This window comes from Hydra vulgaris, chromosome 14, assembly GCF_038396675.1.
Source record: "Hydra vulgaris chromosome 14, alternate assembly HydraT2T_AEP".
NCBI classification, from domain to species: Eukaryota; Metazoa; Cnidaria; class Hydrozoa; order Anthoathecata; family Hydridae; genus Hydra; species Hydra vulgaris.
The window spans coordinates 35,632,029-35,652,500 of record NC_088933.1 but is presented as its reverse complement, the minus strand read 5'-3'; the positions used below and the strand labels follow the sequence as shown (position 1 = coordinate 35,652,500).

The 20,472-nt window shown below is 28.2% G+C and overlaps 1 protein-coding gene across 1 annotated transcript in view; it reads right to left on the bottom strand.

The window, feature by feature from the left end:
* Positions 1–153, bottom strand: part of LOC100197248 (uncharacterized) — a 19,018-nt gene extending 18,865 nt beyond the window's left edge. The window contains exon 1 of the mRNA XM_065817076.1: positions 1–153. This exon is cut by the window's left edge and continues 6 nt beyond it. Coding sequence (XP_065673148.1) covers positions 1–109 — 109 coding nt within the window. The 5' untranslated portion in view covers positions 110–153.
* Positions 154–20,472: the final 20,319 nt, after the last annotated feature.

Sequence of the window (20,472 nt, the reverse complement as noted above, 5' to 3'; positions counted from 1 at the left end):
TTTTTTGGTATACACTTCTGGTTGTAGGAGTAACAGGACCAACATTAACTCCATGCAAAAGAAGCTCTCTCCTGAGTTCACTATCTGATAAAGTTGCAACATCTTCCATCTTTAATAATGTTTATATTTTATATCTATCTATATACACACATATATATAAATTATATGTATATGAAAATATGTATGTATATATCTTAGGGCAAGTTATACACACATCTTATTGCATGATATATGCTTGCCTTGGTAAATATATTTAGGTATATAGTCTCAATCATTATGCCTTTGAGCAAATGAGTCTCCTTAGCCGTGCAGAGACAATATACCATCACTGACATCAGAATCTTTTAAGTTGGCAGTGAAGTCACCACAGCCAAATGATTCAATATATATATATATATATATATATATATATATATATATATATATATATATATATATATATATATATATTATATACATATATATGTGTGTGTGTGTGTGAAGTATATATATATATATATGAATAAAGAAAATATCTTTATATTATCATGTATAATATTGTATACTTAAAAGAGTGCTCAATAGATAAACTAGAGCTATATAGTATATATGTTACTGTTACCCGCAGCACCAGGAAATAGCTAAATGCTAATATTTATGATATAATTTAATATTGCAACTCTGAGTTTCATGTGTTACCACAATCATCAGGCAAGTAGTAAATGTTTAATTTTGCTACTAGCAAAATTAAACTTTTTCTAGCAAAATAGTAATCTATGATTATAGATGTGATAGAGCCCTGTATAAGATTGTAAGAATTTCTTGGGGCACCTTAAATAACAATAATAATAGTAAAAAAAAAAAGATAATGGCAAGCAAGTGACGACTAACCTTCGAAAGTTTTTTTAACATAAAAATTTTGTATTATGAGTTTAATATAAGGTTTATGCTATAGTCTTATAATTTATACTATAGTGTTTATACTAACAAGATTATAATGATTTTAAAGGAACATCATAGTTGCCCAAGTGTAAATCGGTATTAGAAGATTTAAACAAATAAATAAATAAATAGGAATTTATACATTACCTATTTTACTTGTTTTTATCATATTGTTACTTGACAAAGCAAATATTATAAATATATATTTTTATAAACACTGTATAAACTGATTTAAAGAAAAGGTTAAAATCTTAAGAATAATAACTTTGATATACTGATGTATTTAGAAATACTGAATAACAAACAATAATTTTTTATGCATTAAAACTGTCCTTATTATGAGTAATCCAACATATTTGGCATATACTAAATAAGTTTTAAATAAATTCAAATTCAAAAATGTCTGAATTATTCAGTTATTTAACTTATGAATGAAAAATCCATTAAATTGCTTCTATTATTCAATTTTAGATAATTACTTTAAAGTTATGGTATAAGTATCGTTAAGATATAAGTATCGTTTAAAAAGAATTGAAGTTTGAAGAAAAACAATATTGTTTGAAAAGAATTGAAGTCTTTTTTCCTTCATTTAAAAATAAAAAGCAATAAGGTTTTTAATTTTTAAATATTAGAAATGGTTTTTATATATTAGACATTTGAAAAGTTAAAATATTTTCAATATCTGAGTTGATTTATTATTTTCTTTAATTTACAAATGGCTTTATTTTTTCAAATATAAATTTTCCTTCAATAGAAATATGACTGTTATTTACAAATTGTCAGACTCTGAAAATATTTTTTTATAATGATTATTATTTAGAATTAGGACAAAAAAAAGTGCATGAAAAAAAGCAAAATTTGAGGGGGGTTTTTTACTTTATCTAGTAGTACCAGTAATATATGTCCAAAATTTCATTTTAATTTTAAATGAAATTATTTAAAAAAAACCTTGTTAGGGAGCTTTATTTAGTGCCTAAAGGAAACCTACGAGGTGAGGTAGAAAGCCCTTTGACCTACATAATTAATATAATGAATGTGGGTCTTGTTAAACCTAGACCCACATCTATTATACTAACATGTTTTTTACAAATTAATTGTTTTCATTAGCAAGACTTCTTTTATCTGTGAGTCATATATTTTCATCAAATAGTTAAAAATTGGTCGTAGTTGTCAAACGTTTATTTTTTAATTATTTTATAAATGTCTACAACTTTTTCCACACTTCACAACAACAAAAATTTTAAATATGAGAATAAATTTAAAAAATCTAAAATAGATTTTCTATAATTAGAACTATTAGTAAAATTAAAAGAATTAAAAAATAGCACTAAATATAGCACAGATAGAATACTTAAGTCGAATTCACAAAGACGCCCCTCAGAGAACTATAAATCGCCATAATGAGTAAAGATTATTACGGCAATATTACCGGTGTAATAAGAATTAATTTTAATTTTATAACAACAAAATCGGTTGGTTTTTATTCATATAAATCAAAATCTCTCTTATATAAATCAAAACACGATTTTAAGTTTTCAAAAAAACGCATAGCTGGTAAGTTTTAACCCATACTCTTATGACTTAAGTCATTTTTAAAACGAATATATACGGTTTAAATATTCTTAAATACATAATTTATACACATATTATATAATATTATAATGACATCTTAATAGTATGATTATGCTTATATATAAAAATGAAAATAAATCATTTACGGTGACATGCTGTTTATTTAACTTTTTAAAAACTTATTAATTTTAGTTGTATTTTGGTCTTTAAGTGTACTTCGACTCATATAGTTGGAGCCATTTCCAAACTAAAATACGTTGCAAAAGTTCGTTATTTACAATAATCTTGTAGTTGCTTCGTAATATTATAAAAGTTTTTTATGTTAAAAAAAAACTTTCCAAGGTGGATCATCGCTTGATTGCTATTATCTTTTTTTCATTACTATTATTATTAACTAAGGCGCCCAAAGAAGTCCTTACGATCTTATACAGATCACTATCACATCTATAGTCATAGATTGCTTTGAAAATTAAAAATGTATTCTTTATAAAGTCTTCAGGGCACAGTAAGGTGTATTCCCCGACCAATTAAAAATAGCTAAAGTTAATCCAATTTACAAAGACGGAAAAAAATTAAATATTAGTAACTATCGCCCTATATCAGTATTATTAACCTTCTCAAAAATTTTAGAAATAATTATATACAATAGAATATACAAATACCTTAATCTAAATAAACTTCTATATAAAAATCAATTCGGTTTTAAAAAAATTGTTCAACTGAACAAGCCATTACACAGTTCATTCATAAAACCCCCAATTTATTTGGTAGATCACAATATATACTAGGTATTTTCATTGAAAGCATTCGACACAGTCGATCACAAAATTCTATTTAAAAAAACTCAAATTTTACGGAATTAATGGCAAATTAATAAAATGGTGTAAAAGTTACTTGACAAATAGAAAACAATTTATTTTCTATGAAGATTTTTTCCAAAATAAAATATTAATTGACATAAAATGTGGGGTCCACGGGGTTCTATTCTAGGCCCAATTTTGTTTTTAGTCTACATAAATGATTTAAATAAAGCTTCTAACCTTATGACAGGGCCCGATCTAAAACAACACGGACTATATGCACAACATAATTTGGGGACCCCCGTATTGAAAAATTGTGTGAACGAATAAATCTGCCCTCATTTATTGAACCCTGAGGGATTAAGAATTTATGTCTAAATAAAAAACTTACGTGTACGAACTCAATGTCTATAATATTTTATGTTTTATGTTTCGTTGTAAAAGTTAACAACCATTGTTCATTTTTAAAGATCTTTTTACCCATGAAGCTATAAACAAATATACTTTACGAAATAATAATTTATTAATTGAATCCTTTTGTCAAACAAAGTTTAATCAATTTTGCATAAATTTTTGAGTACCGTATCTACGGAACAAAATTGTTGTTCCCAATTTTGATTTGCCAATTTCGTTTTCCGTTTTTAAAACTAAATTAAAAAACTATATTCTTTCTACTGGCAATATATATAAGTACTTTTGAAATGTAAAATTATTTTCACTTTGGATAATTTTTAAAATTATTTGTTTATTCTACATTATTAATAGTTATTAAATCAATTGTATTTTTATTTTATTATATATACACGTTCAGGCTCGTAGCAACTGGGGGTCAGCAGGGGCATTTGCCCCCAAATAATTTTTCAAATGAACAATTTTGAAGTTAGTTTTTAGAAAAAAGCAAACGATTACAAGTTAAGATATAAAAGAAAAAAAAAAGGATAGAAAAGACCTAATTTGTTATCCGTATTTTCGGCGTAAGTTCCCTTGACAAAAATTTTTACCTACTAGTATTTGACCTACCCAGTATTATTCCCCCCCCCCCTCCTCAATTTGATTTTTGTTCCAACAGGCCTGACGTTTGATATATTTATATGGTTCTGGCGACAAGATCTTTTGGATCTTCTTTCAGATACCAAGTTTATATATTGTTATATTGTTATACTACGATTAACAATTGTAAACTAAAAAAAATAAAATGAAAATGAAAAAGCACCGCAGAAGAGCATTTAAAAGGAAGTTCACGCCTCCTTCCTTACCGTTGTAATGAAACTTGCCCAAAAGGTGGCGTTGAACCACAGATCTCTTGCTCCTGAGGCACGCGCGCAATCCACTGCCCTATGGCTGCTCATATTTTAGTTTGAAATCTCATTTTTATAGTAGCAAAATTGCAAACCGTCTATATCGATAGCCTTACGGATTTTTCAAGTATAATTATTAAATGATGACTGAAAGTGTATTGGATTATTCCAATTAATTGTACCTTTGCAGTGTTGTGCATACTCCACAATTCTAAACGCTTTCCAGTTCGCTTCAGTCACATTTTTTTGATGTTGAGCTGTTTGTGTTATTATCTTTTTTCTAGTTTGACCAACATAAAAAGGTTCGCATGTACATTAAAGTTGCAAAACTCCTGGGTAACTGTTTGGAGGTAGCTTTGACATATTTTTTGCATAACATGCTAAGTAAGATTTTATTTTGCATAACATGTTAAATAAGAACCTTAAAAATCTTCCAAAACGAAATACTGTTTTAATACCAACTTAGCGAAACTCACGTCTAAGAATAACACTTAAATTAGTAACCCACGGAAGCATTATTGTATTTTTTGTGTTAATTTGTTGATGGTTCTTGTCGTTTGTAATGTCTAACAATGCCTAGAAGTTGTTGCCGAGAATATCCATTTTCTGTAAACATATTTATAAGGAACCCAATTTTTTTTTCTATGAAATCACTAGAATATATTTTGTAAGCTCTTGCAAAAAAATCTTTAAATATCCTTATTGCAACATATGGTCATATACACAGTTGCGGTTTTACAAGTACATTCGTAAAACAGAATGTTCTTGTAAAAAAATATATATATACGTACGTGTGTGTGTGTGTGTGTGTTTGTGTGTGTGTGATACACATACACAAACGTAAATATATAATTATACAAAAAAATTTTATATATATACGTATGAGTAATTATACGTATATATATATAAATACAAAAACGTGGTAAAACGGTTCTGGTCTGATTCTACGTTTTTTCCAAACGTAAAATCTGATAATAATTTATATAAATAGGGGCCATTTAATAAAATACACATAGGTGTATTGAAAGTGTGTAAAAAATACAAAGGGTTGGTACAAAAATGCTCCTTTTTTCATAACTACTTGCTCATACCTAGTTTTACAAATTATGTTTATACTTTTCGATAAGCATTAATACAAAATGGAGGCTCGTTTTCCTGTATCAAAAATGAAAAACAGTATGAATTGATATCAAATAATACTTTTAACTGCAAAATGTTAGATTTTTGAGACTAGCAAAAAAAAAGATTTAGTAGCGGATTTGAGCGAATGCGTAATGCACCTGCCCGCAATGAGGACTTTTGAAAAGCAAAAAGTATAAACATACCTATGCTTATTAGTATTTTCATTTTAAGTATTTATTGTTATGTTATAATTTATATTATTCCTACTTAAATAAAAAGAAGCACCTAACTTGATTCATTATACTAATAGCAAAAAAACTCATGCTTTACTTTAAAATGCAAAAAAGTATAAAAACTGAACATGTAATTAGTGGTTAGAGAATTTATTTATTTGGGTCTTTAAAAAAGCTGGGCCTCCTAATATTAGAGGGGAGCCTACAGAAAGCATGCCATGTTAGGCAAAAAAAGTTTGACATAAAAAATGAAAGTGAAAAAGTGTTTTTCTTACCCCAATGGATTAATTTTATTTTTTTATCTCATTTTTACAAAATGCCATGTATGACTGTTTTATTAACACATGTTAACTTCATGATGTTTAATACCACACTTTATTGTTTATTTCACTATTTAAAAAAACTTTCATGAACATCATTCAGTTCATTTAAATCTTAAATTATAAATAAGGTCTTTTACATTGCAACGTTATGTGACAACATAATGTTGCAATATAATAGACCTTATTTATATATAACGATACCGTTTAGCTTCACAAATATGACAAAGAACTGTTTTACTTAAATTTAACGTCAGTTGTTGGAAATGCAAATTTATATAATGGATATATGATAAATTAAAATAAAAATTGTTTAAGTGTTTTAATAAACTAAAGAATATGAGTTTATTTTGTAAAGTATTTACCCTGTTTGTTAATAAAAGTTTGCTTTGCGCTAGTTAATAATATATAATAATAAACTAAACTCTTTTTATGCACAAATTTTTTGGCATAAATATTTTAAACATTAAAATATTTATCCGTTTCCTTGTTTTTTTTTTTGTTTGTTTTTTTTCTGCCGTGTTTTTTATTCCGTAGGATTTATCATTTTTTTATTTATATTTTTATTATTATTAATTATTATTTTATTCTGTATTATTTAATAATAAATTATCGCAAGTTATAGAACAAAAGAAATACTCAGACTTTTATTACCAAAAACATATATCAACATCTGTAGAGGACTTCCCAGAAAACCAAGAAGGACTTGTTATCAAAAAAATAGATAAATATAAAAAAATTCATAATTATTTACGCTTATTATGAATTAATATATAAATAAAAAATAATATATAAACAGCTATACTAATACAAATTTATAACAAATGAATTTTAATAATTTAAGTACTTGCCTGAGGATTGCTAGCTTTTTTAAGTTAGCGAAAAGCCATCTATATTTGTAAAGACAGCGATTTGGTTACAAGGACAGCTAGCTTAATAAGCTAAAAACCCACTGGCTATTGTAGCTAACGTCATATCAAAATAAAATCACTGTTTTAAAATTTTTGATAAGTAGGTATCAACCGGCTATATTTTTGTATATATTTTGTGGCTAGCTACAAAGCTACGATATGTAGCTAGGGACACATTGCTACAATATCGCAATGTTTAAATTGAATTTTTAAAGATCCTAAAGACATTAGAAAAAAAAATAAGAAAAAAAAAATCGCTTGAAAATGCTATAAAGCTAGTTAGTTGCTCGCAACAACTCGCTAGCTTATTTCCCACCGGGGGAGCATTTTCTTTTATCTTGTTAATAATATTATTTGTTATTTGTCGATATTGACTATTAGAAGTTTTTTCGATATGGTAATTTGTTATTTTTTCAATATTTAATATTGACTTACAAACTAATATTTGTGATAAAACCTTGTAAATATACTATTTGTGACATAACGTCATTTTGTTTTCCGTCTTGCTCAACTCTGTTGATTTTTTTTTGCAAACGTAGAGGTATGGAAAAACGAAAACTAGAAAGTTTCGTAAAGGGATCTTTTACTTATTTTGATGTAAAAACGCGAATTACTTTTTAACGTAAGTTACTTTACATAACTCATATTAAAATATATAATTTACTTACATTTAAAAGAAATTCTTTTTTTTTTTCACATAATTTATATATCACGTAAAACTCAATTACTTAAAGTTAAGTTTTTAAATGAATAACTGTTACTTAAAAAAGTAATTTATTTTTACAAGTAATAGTAATTTGCATTTTTACTTTTATTTGGAAATGTAATTTACTTTTAATGGTAAGTCGTGTAAAGTAATTTATTTGGTGTAATTAGTGCAAATAATTGCATTATATATAAACTGTAATTAGTAAACAACTGCATTATATATAAACTATTTTATATTTTATATGCATTATATATAAACTGTAATTAGTAAACAACTGCATTATATATAAACTATTACTGTGTTGCGACAGAAGGAACGTTGTGGGTGCGTCATATATTACATTGTATATAACGTTTATAATGTTTATTATACCCTCGGGGGTATTTGCAAATGTATATATATTGAGTAAAGATATTCATAAAGAGAGTGAGAAAAACAAAAATAGATTTAATATTGCAAGCTATTTCGGCAACGAGCATCGTGATAAAGTTCGTGGATTTGGTGTCGCAGTACGATGGTTCGGGTGAATTTTCAGAATGGATACAGAAATTGGAACTGGTAGCAAAACTTCAAAAAGGTGATGAGTTGCATATGGTGCTCTCCTTATTTTTTTCTGGCTGAGCGTTTGTCGTTTATCAAGGTCTTAATGATGAGATGAAAGAAGGCTAAAATGAAGTGAAAAATGCACTGACTACTGCCTTCTCTGCTTTTCCGCTAGCATACGAAGAATTCGTAAATCGCCGTCTTAAAGAGAACGAGTCTGTTCACGTATATCTCGCAGAATTAACGAGGCTAAGCAAGCTAATATCATCTCGCGTAAGCGAAGAGTGGATAAGGTGCGCATTCATTCTCGGGTTACCTGACGAAGCAAGAAAACAGTTGCAAACTGCATTGTCAATATCAACAATGTCGCTGTATCAGATCGCTGAAAAATCAAGAAGTTTGTGGAGCGACTTCCGACAAAATTTAAAACCGCCAACTTTCTGCGTATATGTCAATGGAAGAAAAATAAAAGCATTGTTGGATACTGGATGCTCCAAATCAATTTTAAGTCGGGATATTGTAAACGCAAAAAATGTCAAACACGCAAGAGAAAAGATTGTTATGATGAATGGAAACACAATTAAAATAAAACATAAGATTGTTGTTAATCTTTCTATAAATGATACCACCATCTATTTGGAATGCCTGGTGGCAGACATTATTCCCGAATATCAAATGCTACTTGGTATGGACGCAATACGACTGCTTGGAGGTGTCCTAGTTGGGAGAGACAGCGAAACCATAAACTTCAATGTGGAACAACTAACTATCGGTGCTACTGCAGTTTCTCAAGAAAAAGCAAATGAAGTATCCTCGCCTACTATTCTAAAGCTGATTGATAAAGACTTCGTAGCAGAATTTGAAAATGGCAGTTGGAGCGTGTCTTGGAAATGGCTGATGGAACCACCAACTTTAACAAACGAAATTCAAAACTATCATACCTCTGAAATGAGTGAATGGATAGCACAGGGATGGCTGAAACCATTTGAAGGGAGATGTAATGGGATCACGCCATTGATGGCAGTAACTTAACGAAATAAATTAAAAGTACGTCCGGTGATAGACTACCGGGAGTTGAATCAATTTTTATCTAGTCATACTGCAGATGGCGATGTTTGCAGTACCAAAATTCGCAACTGGAGAAAGTTGGGAGAAAATCTTGAGATAATCGATTTAAAGATTTCAAAAACACTTCTGAAGCAACAGAGTGGTGCGATGCAAGCAGTTTAGCTATTGGTATAGTTTTGGAAGTGGATGGGGAAATAGTAGAAGCCTGATCGTGGCTGAGGAAACAAGATGATACGGCTTACATTAATCTTGCAGAGTTAGAAGCCGTGATAAAAGGAATTAACTAGCAACAAAACGGGGATTTGAATGTGTTACCATAAAGTGTGATTCGGCTACTGTTGTCGGTTGGTTGAACTCCTTAATTATCGGTGACAAACCCGTTCGAGTACACGGTCTTGGAAAACCACTTGTCCGTCATCGGTTGTCGTTAACTGAAGACCTTGTGAAGGAGTGTGGTATAAAATTAAAACTTTTCCTGGTAAAGTAAGCAGAAAATAAAGCCGATACTCTTACGAGGGTACCACAGAACTGGCTGCATTCAAACCATTCTGCAATGACAGCAAATTGTACCACCTGGTGTGAAGTTATTTCATAATCTTCATAGAAAAGACGTTGAATCAGTCGTGAAAAGTTGCGAAAGATGTTTATTGGTGGATCCTGCTCCAATTAGATGGGAAGAAGGAAATCTTGAAGTTGGAAAGAGCTGGCATCGTTTAGCTATTGATATAACCCAATACAAATCAGAGATTTATTTGTTTATTATTGACTGTGGAAAAAGGAGCAAGTTTGCAATTTGGAGAAAGCTATAGAACGAGAAAGAAACTATTCCGAGAAAGAGGACCTCCGTGGCAAGTTCTACTTGACAACAGCAAGACTTTTTGCTCAAAACTCGTTGGTGAATTATGTGCAGAATGGGGAGTGTCCATCCTGTTTCGTCTTTAAAATCTCGTTTAAAAAATTGATGGAAATAAATAACATTTACATAAAATATTGCGTTTTTTAATGTATTGTTTTATAACTCTATATATTATCTGGATTTTAAAAGTTGTTACATTAAAATTGGTAAGTAATTAAAATATTTTTAGCAACTTTAAATATGCTTTATATATTATATTTTATTATCTAACTTTTGCTTTTATTTGACAAAAATTTTTTTAGTTGCTTTTATACTCAGATATTTTGAAGTTTATATTTTATAAATAATTTCATAAGTCTGGCTGCCACTAGACGCCACTTTGGTTTTCTTTCACATTTAAACTCTTTTACCAAACAAAAAATCTATAATTGCGCTCAAAAAATTTTATTTGTACAAAATTTTAAAAAACGCGGAAAATATATAATATATATATATATATATATATATATATATATATATATATATATATATATATATATATATATATATATATATATATATATATATATATATATATATATATATATATATAAAATTATGTTAGTGTATTCTACAAACAGAGTGCTCAATGTTCTTGAAGAACAGGGCAATAATAAATTAGTAAAAACACTTATCTAATTTTTTCTTTCTTCTACGCAGTGTTTCTCAATCAGTAGGTTTATCAGAAAGATTCTTCCTGATGAACCTTCTGATGGAAAAACACTGTGTAGAAGAAAGAAAAAATTAGATAAGTGTTTTTACTAATTTATATATATAAATATATATATATATATATATATATATATATATATATATATATATATATATATATATATATATATATATATATATATATATATATATATATATATATATATATATATATATATATATATATATATATATATATATATATATATGTATGTATATATATACTTGTATACAACTTTATTAAAAAAGAAGATTTGAAGTTTCAAAGCAAAAAGTTTGAGAGTCAATTTCGTTTATTTATTTCTGATTATGATAACAGATAGACTCGAAGTAAATAAACCGATGCAAAGTTTATAAGGAAGAATTCAACTTGGCTAGAAAATGATTTTAATATCAAATTAATGAAGGAGAGTAAAAGTAAACAACTCGGCAGATTTACATCACCATTTGAAAATTCAGCCTCAAAAACAAAGAAAAGAAAAGTTGAAACTGTGTCAGCTTCAAATTCTTGTGAGCTATTGTTTACTAGTGGCACACACCTTTGAAAAGACGGTAGAAAAAAAGATGATAACAAATATGTTGAACCAGGTCATTCTGATAATACATCTGAAGAAGCGTTTGCTTTTATGTTAGATAATGAGATAAGCAAATCTTAATATCAACGCTTAAGAAACAATGCAAAGAGCAAAAAAAGTAATTTATATCCACTATACAGTGATGTAAGTGAGGCAAAAGAGAGTTGTTTGCCTAGCCGTGAACCATAGACAGCAACAGATTAATCTGCAGACATCAATTTCCAAGTATTGGTAGATCATACTCTGTTGCGGCTGTTGGAAGTACAACATGATTGTTTGTCTTTGATAGGCTAATTTTGCGCCCAAAAGTAGGTTTCGATGAGTTAACTGGGCAAAACATTTATACACAAGTTAATTATGAAAACAGTAGCCTTGTCCAGCAAATCAGGTAAGAAGAAAGTTTTTTTATTATTTGCTTTTTACCACTTGAATTGACAGGATTCTCTGGCTGAGCGGAGAAGATTTTTTGGAGAAATTCACATCCATCATCAACGTTGTACTGTCAAATTGTGCGGTTTAGATTTGTAAAGGAGACAACTGATGTAATGAATGCAGAGCAACAACTTCTTGAAAATGCTGTTGGAAACTTGACTACAACTGCTGTGTCTGAGTATGAAAACTTAGCTTTTCATTTCACAGCTGGTGTTTCTATAATAGATGGCAAAGTAGCCACTGCATTATCTATAGCTACTAATTCAACTCAGTGCTGCTTACTTTGTGGTTCAATATCAAGTCAAATGAACCTACCTAATATCGTCTGCAATTTGCCATTAACTCCAACCAGATTGTAGTATGCCTAGTCAACACTTCACGCATGGAGTGTTTGTTAAAAGTCAACTACAAAGCTGAAGTGAATAAATGGGCATCAAGGTCAGATGCAGACAAAGAAAAGTTTTAGCTAAAAATAATTAAATTCAATCTAGGTTCAGAAATAAAGTTGGACTGGTGATTGATATCCCAAGGTCTGGTGATTCTGGATCATCAAATAATGGCAATACTGCCCAACGTTTCTTTAGATTATGCTTATAAATTAAAAGACTATTGCTTAGAAACAGCACAGTCATTTAAACAACTTTATCCCTGGTGCTACATGCCACAGAGCTTGCATAAAATCTTGATACATGGGTGGCAGGTTCTTGATCGGATGGTGTTGCCAATTGGGATGATAAACAAAGAGGCCTTAGAAGCACAAAATAAATGCTTTAGTTCCTTAAAAAAAATTTCGTGAATTTTTTTTAAGGAACTGTTCACGTTCAAAGACAAACGAAGACTTTTTACAGCGTTTTATGTGCTCATCCGATTCAGTAAACGATGCTTTACGATCACCAAAGCACCCTAAAAAAATTTTTTTTAGATGGTGTTGTACAACTTCTAATAGAAAGTCATTCATTCATTTTTTAATTTTGCCTGAATTACATTGTAGATAACAATCTTGTATTTTTAAGTATATAGACCTACCACTTACTAAGCTTGTACAAATTGTAGCATACATTGTCAAAGATTTTCGGTGATTGTGAAAAAGTATATTTCGTTTTGATTACATTTAAAGATATATTGTTTACATCATCTTACTTACATCATCATGCTTACATCATCAACTCCATTACCTTTATTTGGTTTAAATAAGTACATGACATAAAGCAATTCTGTTTTTGTTAGAATATTATAGTCCATTGTAGGGTAGACCGGGCAATTTCGCCACGAGGGCAATTTTGCCACTTATAATAGTTCATTTTTAATATTTTACTTAGACAAAGGCCTATTTTAAATAGGTTTTTGTCTAATTAGAATATTTGGGATGATTTAGCCACAGAATGATAGAATAGTCCCATAGTTAAAAAAAATATATAATGTACAATACTTATTGCTTTATAAACAATATTTAATATTATTATTTATTATTATATAAACAATTTAATATCAAAATTATTGGACATATATCAGGAATTATCGTATGATAAATTTAATAAAACTATTTTGAAGATATAATAAATGAATAGTTTTTAGATATACATTTAAAACTAAAGTTCTTTATAATTTAACTTAAAAATAGTTTTCTAAAATACTTCTAAATATTTGTATTTGAAAATGTCGTTTGTTCCAATTAAATGTATATCTTATATTCGCATTTCTTATCATTAAATGCTCACCATTGCTGATTGTTTATTGGCACTATATCGATAGCGTGTTTAAAATACACCATTATAAAATGCAAGCATCGATATTTAAAAAGTTAGTCAATACGCCAATCGGTAATATTTATCTTGTTGCATTTTTACACTAAGTGCCAAAATCTAAAACTTGCTGCATATTACCTATGTTTTAGATGGTACGCAAGTATCTCCCAGAGAAAAAGAAATCCTCTAGTGATAACAATCTCCAATCGGCTACTCATGTTGCACTCTTGTATTCGTTTATATACATATATTAAAAACAACTATCTAAGCGTTTTTCAACCCTCTGTTTTATTACAAAAAATCGTATATAAATACAAAGTTATAATTCCCATGACAATTATAAAACAACAATAGTCATTAAAAACCGTAAATGAATGCGTGACATTCATCGCGTTTATCTACGTGACTTTTACCACGTTTCTCTACGTGACTTTTACCACGTTTATCAACGTGACTTATACCACGTATATGTAATAATTTTAATTCACCAACTTTAATAGAACAATTCAAGCTGTTAAAGATGGCGGTAAAATATTAACGGCAGCAAAAACATTTGGAGTACCGAGATTAACGCTGAAAGATAAGATAAATGGAGTCGGCAAACATATACAACACCAAAAAAATGTCCCTTTCTCTTTTTCTCTCTCTCTCTCTCTCTCTCTTTCTCTTTCTCTCTCTCTCTCTCTTTCTCTCTCTCTCTCTCTCTCTCTCTCTCTCTCTCTCTCTCTCTCTCTCTCTCTCTCTCTCTCTCTCTCTCTCCCTCTCTCTCTCTCTTAGGGATGAGTCTTTTACTTATTTTGTTGTAAAAATATAAACTATTTTTTAACGTAAGTTAAATAACGTAATATAACTCATATTATATATATAATTTACTTACATTAAAAAGTAATTCTTTTTTTTTCACATAATTCATATAACACGTAAAACTCAATTAGGGGAACATGGGGCAAGATGACGAACGTTTCGAAAAACGCCTGTATCTTAGTCAATATCTGTCCCAAAAATTAAAACTTGATTTAAAAGTGATAAAAAATCATTCCGCGTCACTGATGTATCAAAAAACCACTCTAAAAGTAGAAAATAGCTAAGGAAAAACTCATTAGACGATGTTAACTCAAATTGTCATCTTGCCCCGCATACGGGGCAAGATGACGATTTGAGTTAGCAAAGTTTAAAACTTTAAGAAAAGAAAACTCTATGAAGCTATAAACGCCTCAAAAACCATCATCACAAATTCTTTTTTATTAAAAAAGTAATAAAAATAAAGGTGTAACTTTTAAAACTAATAAATTATACATTTATATCGGTCAATGCAAAAAAAAACAGTAACAACCTAGTAATCAGTTTGTAGCAAACTCCAACGCAACAAAATGAAACTATTGTCAAACAAATATTGTATTTCGTAATAAAATAATTACTGAACAATACAAGAATAGCAAACAGTACAAGTAAACTTTCGTTTAATATAGATTACGGACAAGCCATCTTGCCCCAGGCTAATACAATCTTTAAAATGAATCAGAATCAGTACATACTCAAATTATCATAGCCTAATACTTCTTGTATGGCTTCCAGTTTAATCAAATTAAATAAAAATTTCTAACTTACCTTTAGCTGGTGATGTAGCGATGTAATAAATCAAGTAAAACGAGGATAAAATTTTTTTTTATCAATGTCGGAAAAACTGTTTAATACTTAACTTTTGTCACAAAAATAATATTTAAAAAGAAACCATTGATAAATCTAGTAAAACTAATTTACTTCCCTTTCAGCTAAAGTCAACTGTTATATTTAGTTTTGCTTAAGAGATAACTGTAGGTTGTCATCTTGCCCCATTCGTCATCTGACCCCATGTTCCCCTACTTTAGTTAAGTTTTTAAATGAGTAACTGTTACTTAAAAAAGTAATTTATTTTTACAAGTAATAGTAATTTGCATTTTTACTTTTATTTGCAAATATAATTTTTAATAGTAAGTCGTGTAAAGTAATTTATTCAGGTAATACTCTGATGTATGTGGGCAGTGTTTGTGTTGGGGCATTGTAAAAGGATTTCTTGTCACGTATATCATAAAGGGAGTTCCCCGGTTTAGTACTATCATAGGTTGACCTATAGTAGAAGATTGAATGGTTGATGACACATGGATGATTAGAAAAATAAAAACTTATTCGATTAAAACAGTGCTTTAGAATAGACTCGTAATTTTTTCTAAACGTTAGTTTGACTTATTACAAGTTATATGTCGATTATCAGTTGTCCCGGAATCTTGCGATTGACTTTTCACTACCTTCCAGACTAGCTAGAGCTCTGAAACTTTCATCGTTTGTGTAAGTTTGATAAACGTACATGTTAAAATTATTTTCAGAGCCAACCGGGGAACTCCACTTTTCTGAATCTTTTTTTTTATTTAACTTTATCTTTCAGACTTATTAGAACTCTGACAGCGACTCTGTGTAGTTCCGATTAACATGCATATTAAAATTGTTTTAATTTTTTTTCTCAAATATTTTGTTTTTCTTTTCAAGTTAGGGTTTATAACTTTTTTTAGGAAGGAAGACTTTTTACAAAATAACTTTGAAAAAATTTTTTTTTTGATTTATTTGCTTAAGCATTCTTTTCTTTTTTTTGCTAATTTAAAATATATCTTTAGTACTAAAATTAATATAAATTAAAATAAATATTGGCGAAGCAAGAAGAAGACTTATTTAGCCTTATCACCGAGCCCCATTCTCACGTATTTACAAAAACCGTAATATTTAAATATCTATGGTTAACAAACTATTTATTAAAAAAAAATATAAAATTAAAATAGATAACAATTCGTTGTCTTTTGAAGAAAAATTTTAAGAATCAAAATTTAAGGAAAAAGTAAGATCAAGTGAATAAAAAAAATAAATAAGATATTATCATTTGCTTAAAACTTAAAAATTTAAACTAAGATTTAAAAATAAAAAGTTAATATACACCGTAGAAATAACATAAATAAATTAGTTTACTAATAGAAATAACGTAAATAAATTAACAAACGACATAGAGGTAATACCATAATAAAACTTATAAAAAAAATATTGATACACTCGGTGACATAATTTTTGTATTAATTATTTTTTGTATTTGAGTTTTAATTTAAAAAAAACATATAAAATCGGGTATATCAAAATCCATAAGTAAGAATGCCTGTTTGATTCATTTTTAAACTGCTCTATACTAGTTTTATGTGATTTTTTTGTCGGGAGGAAATAGGTTAGTGGTCCTGATACAAGTTTACCGTAAAGGACCCGAGCATATTTGTAGCTATGCTTCTGCTGCTCGCTTCTCTTACTCAGCGTGGTCGTAGTTAACAACGTCGTTAAGTGGTTAAGTGGTTAAATTAAGTGGTTAACTACTCTAACCAAAAACAACAACAAAAATTTTTGTTTTTTTTTTGTTTTTTATTTATTAATAGCGTTTCATAAAAACTGTTGTCGGGAATGAACTAATTTCAAAAAGTCTGATCCAGATCACAATTATTCTAGTTAATCATTTCCAAAAATAACTTTGATTTTGGGTAGATTGGTTTTTAACAACAACCAAGCTGAATAAAAAAAACCAAAATACAAAACTTTGAATAAAATTGCAAAATACAGAGCCATTTTACAAAGCAAGAACAATAAACCAGACAGTCTTTTAAAACAAATTAAAAAATAAATTTTCACACTTTTAAATAACTGATGTAAATATCATCAAGATTATTTCAAAAAAAAAAAGTTAAAAACGTAATAGTAAAAAAGGGTAACTTTCATAAACACAACAGCTGCTTAGTTTAATATAGCGAGTAGAATTTTTATTTAAAATTGTATGGTCGATTGTGAAAAAAAATGTTGAATATGATGAAACAACATCAAGTTCATTTTTTTTTTTTTTAGTAAATTTTTATTACTTTTTTTACTTTAAAGTGAAAAAATTAACAAAAATGCAAATCACAATATTTAAACAACTAGATTCCAATCACATATTTAAAATCAGGCTTGGGGAACGTTTTTTTTTGTTTTTTTTTGAGAATTTAACTTTATGTGACGACACGGAGCAAACTCAAAATATTTATATGCTCATGTTTATGTGAAATAAAAGCTTTGCAAAAATATTGCGATAATCGGAGTCTGTAAACAATAAACCCCTAAAATGTTTTACCTCCATTTCATACTATTAGCGTGAGAGCGACAAGTTTATAACATTTATATATACATTTTTTTTAACATTTTAAAATAAATTTTAGTTCATTACCAAGTTTCTAATGTCATCAAATAATCTCTTAGTACTCAAAAAGTATGACCATATAAACTTTAAATAACCTTCCCAATTATTTAGGGGATTTAAAATATTATATTTAATTAAGTTTTAAGTTTGTCTGACAATCGAATTCTGTTGCTCATTTAAAAGTTCGGAGCGAAAGTTTATTTAACTGTTTTTTCATGAATAAGTAATCAAATGATGCGGAGATTCATCTTTAAAATTTGTCGAAGAATGTCGAAGAAAATTGAGTTTTTATAAGTGACTTTAGTCTACAAGATCATTCGTATTTTCAAACATTATTATCCTATTTGTTTATTTTTTAAACTAATTTGGTGATTGATTGTTTTTTTTTTATAACAGAGAGACATGGCAGTGGCTGATTTTTAATTTTTATAACTTTTTTTTTCTAAATATGACGTCATGAATAATTACTTTCCTTTTGTAAAGTATACAAATGGCGGCGGCAAGAAGAAGACAAAAATAGTCTTATCGCCAAGCCCATAATAATCCATCAATTCTTAATTGTCATTAAAAATTGATTACAGGGTAAGTCATTTTCTTTTGCCCATTCTATCACCAAATTAAAAAAATTGATAACACCATTGATATTTTTATTGGAGCCATTCAACGTTGTTTTTAGTTTCCTTTTTACTTCAGGGTTTTCTTCAAGGTTAAAAAGATTTGCCTTGCTTGTTCCACTTGCCCACTCCATGATTTCAGTATCTGCTAAATTACAATCATTAAATATCGAATTATACAATCTTGCCAAAGGAATATCATCTTCTTCTGTGATCGAAATTTCTTCTGTGAAGAAATGTTGAATTGAATTTCATCACTTGACAAAATAAGTTGTTTAGACGAGTTTTTTTTAACTGACACTAGGAATTTCATTCCATCCCTGCATCACTAAATAAACAACATCTTTCAAGTTTATATTTTTCAGTGCTGAAACTATTCCACCTTCTGCACCTAAGGCTGCAAGATATACAAGTATATGTTTGCGATAGTGGTGTTTTAGTGATTTTAACACACTTTGATCCAGTGGTTGCAATAATGATGTGTTATTAGGGGGGAAAAAATTAACTTTAAAATTCGGGTTACCAGTAAATTTATTCTCAGACTCATGGCAAGTTGCATGAACTACTAAGAGAAGAGCTTTTACGGAATAGTTTTTAGATTCCAAGTGTTGAGTTACTGAAGCTATAAATATATCAGTGTAATATTATTTTTATTGGGCAATAACGTTTTTAATTTACTTTACAAATATACAAGTAAAAAATATGTAAGTAAAAAAAAGTAAGTAAAAGAAAAAACACATTTTTATTAACGGTGTGTTCACAATTGGTTTTTGTATGGCTTATACAAAATTGATATAAAGTGATGGAACAAAGACATCATGGAATCATTTATGGTAAATAGATGAAGTTGAGTAAGAGAAAAGGTTGCAATAATATTTTTTATAAAGATAAAAGAATTTTATTTGAATTTTTTTAATGTAAATAAGAAGGGGGGGGGGGGGGAGGGTAGCTTTATTATCCCATCACACACTAAGTACGTTGTAGTTGTATATTACAATGTGTTACTATCAACCTTTAAAAAAATAAGTGCTCTAAAAGGTTACAAGCTAACGTGGTTTATGAGTTGATGAATTTGCAATGGAAAAACCACAGATGTCCTAAATGAGTGTCTTGTTTTCAAAAGAACACTGTGAATAAATAATTCTTGTATTAAGCACAAAAATTGCATTTATATATTGTGTTAGGACTAAATAGTCATAAAAATATATTTTTAATTAAATATATTATTAATGAGCAGATATCTAATGTCACTAAACACTAAATTTCATTTTTCTCAAAATGAAAAAAATGTGGTTTTACCCTTGTGGTCTTCATATATATATATATATATATATATATATATAATATATATATATATATATATATATATATATATATATATATATATATATATATATATATATATATATATATATATATATATATATATATATATATATATATAAAATATACATTTAACATAGACAATCTACATTTTATAAAAGTTTGAATGTAGAACAATTTGTATACGATGATCAACAAACTTTAGCGATTTAAATAGAACAAGTAATTTGCAATATTTAAATACTGCAATTTTAAAAATTGCATTTAAACCAAGAATAAATATTTATTGTTGGTTTTATTACTTTATTTTTTATTTTATTGTAGAAGCTACTGATAATTTGATATACAAAATATTTTTTATTACAAGAAACCTAGACATTTGATTAAGCCTCACTACCTTCGTAATGTTTCTCGATGTTTTTTAAAACTTTTGATACTCAAGTTTT